The 13,190-nt window shown below is 37.7% G+C and overlaps 1 protein-coding gene across 4 annotated transcripts in view; it reads right to left on the bottom strand.

The window, feature by feature from the left end:
• Positions 1–9,747: 9,747 nt before the first annotated feature.
• Positions 9,748–13,190, bottom strand: part of KIF27 (kinesin family member 27) — a 93,925-nt gene continuing 90,482 nt past the window's right edge. For all 4 annotated transcript variants that reach the window (XM_044265807.1, XM_044265804.1, XM_044265805.1 and 1 more), the window contains one exon: positions 9,748–10,464. In XM_044265807.1, coding sequence (XP_044121742.1) covers positions 9,980–10,464 — 485 coding nt within the window. In that variant the 3' untranslated portion in view covers positions 9,748–9,979. The remainder of the gene's footprint in view (positions 10,465–13,190) is intronic.

Below are 13,190 nucleotides of genomic sequence, written 5' to 3'. Positions count from 1 at the left end.
CACCCAGGTGCCCCTAAAAAATGATTATTTTAAAAAATATCCTCTTACACTAGACCAAAAAATTTTTTTCCTCAGATGGCTCGCAGTGATTAAAATTGATGTTATGGTGCTTCGTTTGTATGGTATTTTGTACACCATTTGTCTATGTCTAAAGGATCTGGAGCAGCAAAAGTAGACTAGTCCAACTGCCATATAATTTGGACAGAATAAATGTAGCAGGCTTTCCATAGCCTTTGGACACTTCAGTGTAGCCCCTTTCTGATATGAGCTCTCTTCCTTCTTCTTTTTTTTTTTTTTTAAGATTTTATTTATTTATTTGACAGAGATAGCAAGAGAGAGAAGCACAAGCAGGAGAAGCAGGCTTTCTGCCGAGCAAGGAGCCTGATGTAGAGTGGATCCCAGAACCTTGGAATCATGCATGACTGGAGCTTAAGGCAGACACTTAATGACTGAGCCGCCCGGGTGCCCCATAAGCTCTCTTCCTATCCTCATTCCTAGCCATCCCCTATAGCCAGCACTAATTCAGTCACCCAACAGATACTTATTTGGGGTCCCCAGTGTACTGCTATGCAGTTCCCAGAGTATATGATGTTGTCTCTCACTTCTTCTATTTTTTTAAAGATTTATTTATTTATTTGACAGACAGATCACAAATAGGCAGAGAGGCAGGCAGAGAGAGGGGTGGGGGAAGCAGGCTCCCTGCTGAGCAGAGAGCCCGATGCAGGACTCGATCCTAGGACCCTGGGATCATGACCCGAGCTGAAGGCAGAGGCCACTGAGCCACCCAGGCACCCCAGATCCCATTTCTTAATCTTTGCAGAGGAGTTTCCTGATCTAAAATGTTATTTCCGCCCATTCCTATACCTTCTAAAAGCCGATCTGTCCATTAAGACACAAGGGGCACCTTCCTGGGGAAGCCTTCCCTTAATCCTAAAAGTTAAAAGCCCTTCCTCCCTACTCCCATAGCACCCTTTGTATTTTTACTAGAGCCATTATATTCTCCTTTATATCTTGAGCCCCATTAAAGCAAGAACCTGGCTGGTTCTACTCACTGGTATGTCACTGCTGTGCCAGGATCACTGTATATACTAGAATGGGCAAAATGTTATTGTCTGTCTGTCCTCAACAGACCATGCTCCTTGATGGATGGGTCTGTGATTTATTCACCTTTGTTTCCTTTAGCCTTTAGCACTTGGCATAAGACCTAGCACCCAGAAATTTGTTAAAAATTTGTTAAATAAAATATCTCTCTCTGCATTATTGTTAATCTTTAAAATATATGCATGGGGGGTGGCTCAATTGGTTAAGTGTCTGCCTCCAGCTCAGGTCATGAACTCAGGATCCTGGGATTGAGCTCCTCAACCAGCTCCCTGCTCAGTAGGGGTCCTGTTTCTCCCTCTCTCTGCCCCTACCCATGCTTGTGTGTGCTCTCTCTCTCTCAAATAAATAAAATACTTAAGAATATATGTACGCATTGAGGAATATATAGAAAGTAGAAAGTATCCCCATGATCAGAGTGACCAGGTGCTGAGGATTATGCCTTTTATATTTTACTTAAATAGGAAAAGTACATGTGAAAGATCCAAGACTGAGACCCCAAATGCCAAATGACCCAGCTGTGCTGTATGATCTTACCACCTATACTCTAGATAAGAAATAATTCTTAAATTTATAATCTTAAAATAACCAGCCAAAAGTGTATCAACAACAGCAACAATGAGTTGGAATTTCTGCTCATTTAGTCAGTTTGTATGAGTAAACATTGTCTGCATTTCTTGGTTCGAGGTATGGCATATTTCTAACCCGGTTTACTATCAAGCAAAGCCAAATTATTATCAATATACAAAAATCAGTTGTATTTCTATTCACTGGCAATGAACAATCCAAAAATGAAATTAAGAGAACAAGTCCAGCATAAACAATGAATCTTGGAACACTGAAAAAATTAAATTTAAAAAAAGAAAATAAGTCCACATATGATAGCATCAAAAGGAATAAAATATTAAGGATCAAATTTAACCAAAGAAACATAGGACTTGTGCACTGAAAACTATGAAACATAGTTGAAAGAAATTAAATAAGACCTAAAAAAATGGAAAGTCAGCCTATGTTCATGGATTGGAAGACATAATATTGTTAAGACAGTGAGTTCACAACTTAGTTTTTACAGCTTTATGGTATGCCTGACTCAGGACCATTTCCATCTTAAAAAGCCTCCTTGATTCCCTACTCCTTTAATCTGCTTTATTTTCCCCATAATGCTTACCATTGAAATGTAGTTCCTTAGGTGACAGGGCTTTTATTTATTTTTTTTAAAGACTTTATATATTTATTTGAGACCGAGATAGAGAGCACAGGCAGAGGGAGAGGGAGAAGCAGATTCCCTGCTGAGCTGAGAGCCTGACGAGCTGGGGCTCAGAGAAGGACCTGGAGATCATGATCTGAGTCAAAGACAGATGCTTAATCGACTGAGCCACCCAGACATCCCGGTGACAGGGCATTTAGTTCTTGGCTCCATCCTCAGTAATAAACGGTTAATAGGCAACATAAAGCAGAAAGAAAGCTTTATTTATAAAATAAATATCTATAGAAATTTTCAATCCATTGTGTATAGATGCCCTTTTTGTTATGTTCTCAGAATGCAAGTAATTTAAGTTGCCAGCTCACCCTTTGGAAGAGGCATATATTCTTCCCCTCACAAGAGCTAAGTCCCAGCTCACTGGCCCTGACTATAAAGGGCGTTTTGGTTTGCTGTGGTCTTGCCAAGTAAACTCCCCACAAGCTGGTCCTTATGTCTAGTTTCCCTTCTCTTTACTGGGGGATAGTAAACTTTGTAAAACAAACAAACAAAACAAAAAACAAAAAACCTTACTGAGAAGACCTCAGTACCCCCGAAGGTAACTCTTCCGGGAAGAGTATCCATTAGTATTCTTCTTTTCTGATTTATTTGTCACAATCCACTAGAATACTTCTGATTGGAGGTTCCATTACTCTTTAAGTCTTGGCCTGTTCTTTGGTTATTTGGCTGGGAAGGTCATGGGTGCTCTGATCTAAACAGAGGCAAAATATTCTGTAACATTGACAGATGCTTGCAAAGTGAGGGGAATGAGCTTCCCTCAAAATGCTTATAAAGGAAAGACCACCATGGTAATGTCAGATTTCATTCTAATACACTTCTTGTATATAGTTGCTAAGAGTATCAAATGCTGAAGAATGAAAGACTTTGCTGTTACTTTGATCACATATTTATACATGTCCCCCAAATTAACTATTTTACAGTTTCTTTGGGAGAGAAAAATTAAATTTTTTTAAAAGATTTTATTTATTTATTTGACAGAGAGAGATTACAAGTAGGCAGAGAGGCAGGCAGAGAGAGAGAGAGGAGGAAGCAGGCTCCCTGCTGAGCAGAGAGCCCGATGTGGGACTCGATCCCAGGACCCTGAGATCATGACCTGAGCCAAAGGCAGCGGCTTAACCCACTGAGCCACCCAGGCGCCCCGAGAAAAATTAAATTTAAAACATCTTTGTGACTAGCAATGGAAACCATTCCTCTCAGCCTTAAGAAGTTATTTTCTACCAGAATTCATCAATAACTCACAAATGTAATTGTTACTAAAGAAATAAGGAACAAATAGGCAAAAACTGGTGGTTAAAAACCCAGTAAAACATACTCTTTAATTCACAACTCAAATAGTCATGAAGCAATTCTTATGCCTATAAAACACTCAGCCAAGTCTTTATTTTCTTAAATTTCACATGAAACTTCTCCAGAGAGTACTGTTATTCCCACGTTGCTAACAAATATAACTAAAACTCAGAATTTGTTTAAAAATGTTTTAGGATAAATGTATAAAATAAGCAACCACATTTGTGCTAAAATATTATCCCATTTTGACAGCCAACTCTATGGAAAATCTACTTAAAATTCCATCATAAACATATATGATGCATTCATTGGTAAAGTAACAGACTATTTGCCTTATAGAAAAATTAGCAATTTCCCTCCCAATTAATTTATTAAATAATTACTTTTAGTTGCATTTGAAAGATAAGATTTTTATTTAAAACATAAGGAAGTGGGGGCACCCGGGTGGCTGAGTTGGTTAAGCAGCCAACTCTTTTTTTTTTTTTTAAGATTTATTTGAGAGAATGTAAGAGAGAGAGAGAGAGCGCAGGCCAGCGAGAGCATAAGCAAGTACAGGCAGGGGGAGGGGCGAAGGGAGAAGCAGACATCCCACTGAGCAAGAAGCCCAGGACCCTGGGATCATGACCCTAGCCAAAGGCAGACCCTTAACAGACTGAGCCACTCAGGCCTCCCAGCATCCAACTCTGGATCTCAGTTCAGGTCTTGATCTCAGGGTTGTGAATTTAAGCCCTGCCATGCCCAGCGTAGAACCAATTTTAAAAGAAAATTGGAGGGGTGCGCCTGGGTGGCTCAGTCAATTAAGCATCTGACTCTTGATCTCAGGTCATGATCTCAGGGTGTAAGATGGAGACCCATGTGGGGCTCTGGGCTGGACATGGACCATGCTTAAGATTCTCTCTCTTCTGGGGTGCCTGGGTGGCTCAGTGGGTTAAGCCTCTGCCTTCGGCTTGGGTCATGATCCCAGGGTCCTGAGATCAAGCCCCACATCAGGCGCTCTGCTCCGAGGGGAGCCTGCTTCCTCCTCTCTCTCTCTGCCTGCCTCTCTGCCTACTTGTGCTCTCTGTCAAATAAAAAAATAAAATCTTAAAAAAAAAATTCTCTCTCTTTCTCTGTCTCTCCCCCTTCCCCTAAATTAAAAAAAAAAAACATATAAAGTGCAAGGGAATGATTCATAAATTGCTTTTTTTTTTTTTTTGAAAGGAAAGGCTGTTGTTTCAGAAAAATAGCATTATTTAATGTACTCCCATTAAGATTATACTCTGGCTCATTCTGGTCATGTTGTGATCATGTTTTACAACTGGTGACACCTGGTGCCTGCTGGGAAAATGTCCAGTGAAACAGATCGGCTTAGTTCCATTCCAGGCTTCACCTGTAACAATTCAGATGCTGCCCACACCCTAGGTGAGGGGCATTTCAAAAGGAGATTGGCCTCTCGTTACACAAATATGTTGCCCTGTTCCTGTTCTTCCCATCTAGGGAAAAAAAAGAAATCATGCTAGAAAGTAAAAACAAAACTTTGACCATTTTAATACTTACGCATTATTACATGAATCCGCCAAATTCAGATTAACTCCTCACTCCTTTTTATGGTGGACAGTGAAACGGCACTGCAGGCCACACACAAAAATGAATAGCATCAGTTCAGTCTCTCAGGCAGGCCAGTGGCTGTCGGTTTGTAATCATGTATGGAAGTCTTTCATCCAGGGGTTTTTCAGTAGAAAAATGGGGGGGGTGGTTAGCAGAGAGAAAAATTAAGCAAAATGGTTATGTATTATATAAAGATAAATCCTGGCAATTTTGCCTACAGTGTTTGTTTGGGCGTACTATTCATGGCTCTTCAATGGTAAAAATCTCTTAAGTTTTATTTTCTTTGGTTTATGTCTTGGTGGTTGGAATCTATCCAAAACTACTGTTTCTTCTAAGTCTCTATTGAATAGCTCCTCAATTTCCATTCTAATTCTATCTCGGGTGGCTTCTTTTCATAGAATTGTGAATTTAGCAATCCTAGAAAAAGGACCGGTATAAAAACTGGGATGTGTATTTTCAAATGGCAAATTCAGGAGTAACTAGGAGTGTTCTTCCGGGTTTAGAGATAGCCAAAGATTGAAGTTAAGTTTTAGTGTTGTTGCCAGAGAAATAAAATATATTCCCTCAAAGTATTTTTGAAAATTCTTGGCTGGTTTATAGAATGCTTTAAAATAACCCTTTTTATCTCCTGTTCTTATCAGAACTATTTGAATCCTGGAACTTTGTGGGGAATGAGGGGGTAAGTAAGCCATAATTGTCATGTAATTTGTTGTTGGTAATTGGGGAGGAGTGGGTAGGGTCCAAGAAGTGTTCTTTTAAAAGACCTAAATTCTAACAGCATTTACCAATTTGGACTTGAAAAATTATACCTCTTTTTGTATATACTGTAGTAAACTTGAAAACACAACACAGTATATAGTTGTTTTTAAAATATATTTCTTTGGTGTTAACTTTAATTACACAAGTATTAACTAAAAATTGGAATTTTAAATTTCCAGCAACCATAAGTATGAATTTTTTAAAAATATTTAGTTGTCTACTCTTCTGTGCGAATGATCTGTTCCTTGGTCATCTAAGGATCTTGCTCATTGTAAGTCTATGAGATTGTTGTATTTTTCTTTTGAAGTAATGTAGAGATAATTCAGTAGAAGTGTGTGTAATAATTTACCTGTAGAATCTAAGACTTAAGTCAATACATTTAGGTTCAATCATATTGTACCACTAGCATTTCACATACTAGTTATCCTCTTGATTCACTGTGGAAATTCCTAGGGAAAAAATATTTAAAGGGACAAAGAAGTATGGAAAATATCAAAAGTCAAGTTTTTCTGAGCTTTCTTTTCATAATTTTTCTCATTCTAATTACCTCCATGTTGGGGTATTGTTGGAATAGTTATAAAAATCAAACACCATTCTTGTCGTATTTGGTGCTGTGTATGCCCCACAATTTAAGAGCAAGGAATGGAAGCAGTCACTCCTGCTGCAGGAGGCAAAGGGGTGCATTGTTTGTGGAAGACTTAAAACACCAAAACTTATCAAAAGTCAGTTTGCTTTTTATTGTCAGCATCAAGGTAAACAATGAAAGTAACAAAATATTCCTCCCCCTTGGGAAGATGTTCCTACTACTCTGCAAACACTATTGCCATACAAGCTCAGAAATATCACAAAATCAATGCACTTGAGATGGTTATTGTGGAAGGATCTCCTTTCCACCTTCATTTCCAACTGTCGAAAATATAAACGTAGATGAATGTGTTAGTAACAATGAAGGCAACCTGAGGCCTGTTATAAATTTAGATGTAAAATATACATAATTAATACTCTTTAATATTCCAGCGAAGCTGAGAGAAGAATGGTGAACAAGTGGATACTGAACTTTCAGATACTGAAAGATACTCCAGTGTTTTAAACAGTCACAGATATGTCCCTAAGGAAATAACTGAGACCCAAACACGCCATTCCTCCATTTGGTGCATGAGAATTTATGGTAACTCTAGATTCAAACTCCCACTCAGCATCTGACTCCCTTAGACTTAGTGTAAGACCTTTATTAACCTCTTCCATTTAAGACATCAGTTCTTCAATGAGCACTCACCATGCTGTTGACCTAAAAAAAAAACCCATTAGGAGAAGAAAACAAACATGAAAGCCCCAAATCACCTTCACTGATACTCTTGCCACCCATAGTTCCCATATTTATATAATTTTCCCACCCTGTTATCTTCAACACTCTGAAGTTAGGGAAGGAACTAGTACTTCACAGAGGCAAATATGTTTCCTTCCAAATGCTCTTTTATAAGTGGGGGAGAAAAAACCCATAATGAACCACAAAAAAAAAAAGAAAACCACAGACATGTTTCATTTGCATACAAAAAGGCAAACATGATGACAAAATGATTAGACTAAGCATGTGAAGCAGAGTAAAATTTGTTACTAGTATAAGTAAAAAAAAAATTTTATTTGACTTGGGCAAGGTGCCTTAATTTTTCTTTCCTTTGTGAGGGTACTAAACTAGAAAGACGAGAGGTTCACTTTCAGAATGTATTTGTTATTCAGGACGTTATTTGTATTTATATGTATGTGTTACTGTATGTATATGAAACCTATCATTGTATATGGATATATGTGTAACCCAAAGGAAGAAAAAAAATTGTACCTTTCTTATTTAGGAGTCCGTTCACATTTGCATTATTAAATCTAATCACTGTTGATTTGATATAAATTTTCTTGCTTTGTGAGTGCGAGCGCTTTGGCTTTTAGAAAGTATGTTTCTATTTCCACAGGTAAAACAAGTATGGGTCAATTTCTGAGGCAAACTAAGATTCCAGGGTTAGAATATATTCTTATTCTAAATTATTACTTAATCTTATAAGGAATTTACACTTAGGACCTTCATTAATAAATATATCATTATACTTTGTTAAGGTACTGATCTTTGTCATATCTATAGATAGTATATACACACATTGCATATGATATATATTAAGTATATATCATATAAACTGAGGCAAAAAGAAGAGACTAGCTTAAAATCAGAATCTGACTTGAAATAGTCTCTGCTAAAAACGTATTTTCCAAATTAGTTCGTAATTCCCTGTCGAAAGCAGTTTCTCACTGGGCCAATGCTGTATAATGTGGTTCAATTCCCAGCTAAGTCCATGGCAGTCTATCTCACCCACAATTTAAATGAATTTCAGTACCATGCTTAAGAGATACAGAACTATTCGCCGATTTAGAAGTTTGTTTTGTTTGGGTTTTCTTCTCTAGGAACTGGTTTTTAGCAATGAGAACAAGGAACCCTACTCCCTAGGCACTAGAAACCAGAAAAGGAAACCATAAGTATGTGAGCACAGAGTGACAGTTGGGGTCTTTGGTAAGATGGGCAGGGTCAATAACAACAAAGGAAAAGGACTAAAAAAATATCAGTAGCAGCATCACCTTAGAAACACTGGAGTCAGCAAGAATTGAGTAGACATCCATTAAGTCAGGGCAGCTTGACCACTGTCCCACCCAAACAGTAGATAGTTTAAGAAACAACTTTATTTTACAAATGAAAATTTCGAAAAGTAACAAAAATAACAACACAAGTAACAAAAAGTAACAAAATACCTCTGGTCATTATAATGTTTTCTGTGATTAAAAAGTATGATGAAAAGGTACAAAGTATTTGTTGGGCAAATCAGTATTTTCATTCTTAATTCCAAACTGAAGTTTATATTATAAAATAAGATTTAGACTGAAAAAATCTTGATGAAAAATTTCATTTACATATTTACAGCCCCAGTGCAGTCTGGCCTGCCTGTGTGCAAGACCCGAGTAAGCAGGCTATAGAGAAAAGTCTCTGATGAGGCCCATCAGCTTCTTAGCTGAAGAGCCTCTGGTGAGACTTCAAGCTTTACAGGCACACTCGGGTGACCAAATAACTTTTCTTGGAAATGCTCAAATGCTTTACCGTTATTCTGTCTGTTTCCCTGTGGCATGGGACTGCATCCTTTTCCCCCAATCTTGTAGCCTAGGGACAGACATGTTGAGTATACAGGGTAGGAGCAAGATAAAACTTAGATTCCATAATATTAGCAAAATAGCAATATGACATTCTAAAGACAATCCCAGAAAAAGAGCAGAGAACTGTCTTTAGAAAGTCAAAACTGATCACTCAAGCTCTGTGAACTCGGAGGATCATAAATTAACTTCAACCCATCAATCTAGTCAAGTTGCCTTAAACCCACAGATTGTATTTTGGCACAGATTTTTCAGCTGTGCCAAAAGATAGGCTGTATGTAACTCCCCCTGTCATACAAGCAATATTTAACTGTAACTCTTCAAAATAACAAATACATTTGAGAATAACAATATTAAACTTATAAAGTGTAATTCATGTATTATAACATACTTTAATATTATACAGCAATATTACTATTCCATTCTTTTTCTTCTTTATATAAGCTTGGATTTTAAGCAAATTTTTAAGTGGAAATATATTTAAATATTTAATTATTTAAATTAAATTTAAATAGCTAATTAAATTCAAATAAATAAATATTTAAATATGTAAAATTTTAAATTTTGCATTACTTGACAGTATTAGAGAACATGTTCATTTGCTAATTACAATTATTGCTAATTGTCTGCAAATAATTAAAACTTCCCAAACATACCAGAGAAGATACATACATCTATAGTATACAAGATGATTCCTTCCTCCCCTTCTTCCTATATCCTGAAGGAAGAGCTTTAATTTCTAACAGGTTAGACAAAGGAATCTAATACCTCCTATTGAAAGTTAAAAGTTCTGTTACTAAAGGCCTAAGTTTTTAAGTCATTCGGTTTCCTAGCTACTTCAATGGAATCAGCACTCATAGATCTAACCCCAGCTCCAAGAGTGGAACGTCGTAATGATAGTTCCAAGGCAGAAATCTGACGTAACTCTTTACGACACAGTTTTACAGATGTGACACCATGAAGCTGTCCCACATTACCCACCAGCTGGATTTGGGGTGATGGTCGGCTATGAGATTTTGTGAAATGATTTTCATCTCCTTCTATTTTATCCTCATTGTTTAACAAATGTCCACTAGTGGGTGCTAAAGAGCTACAGATCAAAGGCAATTCTGGGCCATCTTCCCAGAGTTTCAGAGGATTTGGTTGTGTTCTTAAACTGCTTGTTGAATTGTCCAGTTCTCTTTCTCTTCCACTTAATCTCATACTTTCAGTTCTGGATGCCCATTTTAATTCTTCTGGAACCATGCCTTCTTCATCAGGGTTCAGAACTCTATCCCCAGCATCATGATCTTAAAATAATACAAAAAGCAAAAAAATTAGAGATTTCTTCAAAAACAAGTATTTTGATCATGATATCCTAACATAATTATATTATTATCACTCAATATAAAGATATATTTCAGCTTTTTTTCTTTGTTAGGTGACTTAGACAAACAGAAGTTTCACCTGCAGGCATTCTATGTGTGAATAACTGATAACTTTTAATTCATAGAACAAAGTCGGGAAAATAGTCATCTAGTGATTCTGTTTTTCCATGGAAACACAAGAACGCTTTGGGCCTCTCTGGTCTCCTTCTACACCTGTCCTCCACTGCCTTGCCACTGGTGAACCACAGTCCATACCTTGGCTAAGTGAAGCAGCACCGGAGAATACTGGCTGTATGTCTGGGGGAGCTTTTGGGATGTGGCATCGTGTATGTGAAAGTCTAGTCTTGGTTAGAACTCCCAGCATGATAGCAGTGCTGAGCTCCTTGAAAATTCTCTGGGGATCCACCATTAAAATGGAGAGGACAGCATACCCGCTCAGTGGGGATACCCTGCTGGAATGAGTGAAGGACTGAGAGGAAAGATCAAAGCTTGAAGTCTTCAAATCCTAGAATTATCTAATATCAAAGACAAAAATGTACTTGAGAAAAGCCCATCTAGGCCCGAGACCTAATACAGTAAAAAATGCCAATGTTAACATATATTGACACATGATTAGTACACTTCTAGTCCTATGAATACCAAGTTTAAAAACAGAAGTTGCACATTGGCAGTCCCTAGCCAAATCTGGCCCATAGACACATTTTACTTGCCTATGAAATAACACGGGACCCCAGTTTTTTTGGGACACCCAATTTTTTAATTGGGAACTTTCGTATGAAAATAGAGATTTCCGTCTTTTCTAGAAAAAAATGAGAACTACTGATTTCTGCCTGGCCACAGAAGCTGGAGCAGAGCTGGCCCTGCCTGTTGAGACAGCTGCTACCTTCCCTGCTGCTCCCTTTGGCTCCCTGGATCCTGAAGGCATTTCAGTTTTTACCCCTGGTTGAAAACACAATTGATTTTCTAACTTTTAAAATAATCTCACAAACAAACCAGCTGAACTAACAAATGACACAGATTCGCACATGGAACTAGCAGATATTCACCAAGTTAACGGTAGACAGTGGCTCCCAAACTTTGCCACATGTCAGTCACTGGAAGCTTTTAAAAAAAAAATGATGCTCAGGTCCTGATGTCTGGGAAAGGGAGCCAGGCATCTTATTTTTGAAAGAGCATATGTGAAAGAGCAGAGATGGGCTTGCTGGAGAAGCTCACTTCTTGCCCAACTTGGATATTTCACAGTGGAAAGTTTCCCTCTTCCAGAATTTTACCAGTAGGGAACAAACCAGAGAAAGATTAGTTCACCTGAGGTCACAGAGTGAGGAAAAGAAGTTAGGATTCCAGCCCAACTCTTCTGACTCAAGTATCCTCACACAGAGTTTTATAGTGATTTAAACTGATACAAGGATAGAGTTTTAAATACTTAAATAAGTACATCAACTGCATGTCCATATAAACTGATCATATCCTTACAGATTTTATCCTCACACCCTAATATATTTGTTAGAAAATAGATGCACTGTAACAGAGGCATGACTAAGAGGTAACCAAGATATTTTAGACCAAGATTAATTTTTCTGCACTTGAAAATGTTAAAAATGCCATCTGCAAGATAAATGTGAGTGTGGTATGCAGACACTGAAAAGACTACTATCAAAAAATAATGACTCACGAAACAAACAGGGTTGCTGGGTGGTGGTGGGGTAGGGATAGGGTGATGGGCATTGGGAAGGGGATGCACTATGGTGAGTGCTGTGAAATGTGTAAGCCTCATGAGTCACAGACCTGTACCCTTGGGACAAATAATACATTATATGTTAATAGAAAAAATTCAGAAAGCAAACAAACAAACAATGAACTGAATACCAAGACAGTTAAGTATTAAGATCACTGATTGTGAAGTGCATAATACTTTTAAGGGAACTCAGAATTTGATATATATAAATTGCTATATTTATAATTCAAACAAATTTTGTTTAATGTCATTATATTAGAATAGCATTTTGAGATAATAGATACAGTACAAGCTTTATCTCTAATATGATTCCGGCTAATTTTTTTAAAGCATGGGGACAATACTGAAAAGAATTATGCTAAATGTTAATAGTTGTGGGTAGAATTATGACTTTTTTCCAGCTTTTTTTCTATATTTTCGAATTTTCCTACGATGACTATTATTTTTCTTACTTTTTATAGACGTGTCTAAGTGGAATAGCAAGCTAGCTGAAATAGTATCCTCAACATTAGTATCGAGACTAGATTTCCTGGGGCCCCTGGCTGGTTTAGTTGGTAGAGCATGCAACTCTTTTTTTTTTTTTTTAAGATTTTTATTTATTTATTTGACAGACAGAGATCACAGTAGACAGAGAGGCAGGCAGAGAGAGAGGGAAGCAGGCTCCCTGCTGAGCAGAGAGCCCGATGCAGGACTCGATCCCAGGACCCCGAGATCATGACCTGAGCCGAAGGCAGCGGCTTAACCCACTGAGCCACCCAGGCACCCCGAGCATGCAACTCTTGATCTTGGGGTTGTGAGTTCGAGTCCCATGTTGGTGGTAGAGTTTACTTAAAAACAAACAAGACCAAAAAAAAAAAAAAAAAAAAGACTAGATTTCCCAAGTAAGTTAGTCAGACAGATTCAGAACTTTATA

Source organism: Neovison vison, chromosome 9 (genome assembly GCF_020171115.1).
Source record: "Neovison vison isolate M4711 chromosome 9, ASM_NN_V1, whole genome shotgun sequence".
NCBI lineage: Eukaryota > Metazoa > Chordata > Mammalia > Carnivora > Mustelidae > Neogale > Neogale vison.
Note: the sequence above shows the minus strand (reverse complement) of the source record. Positions and strands in the feature narration are given on the sequence as shown.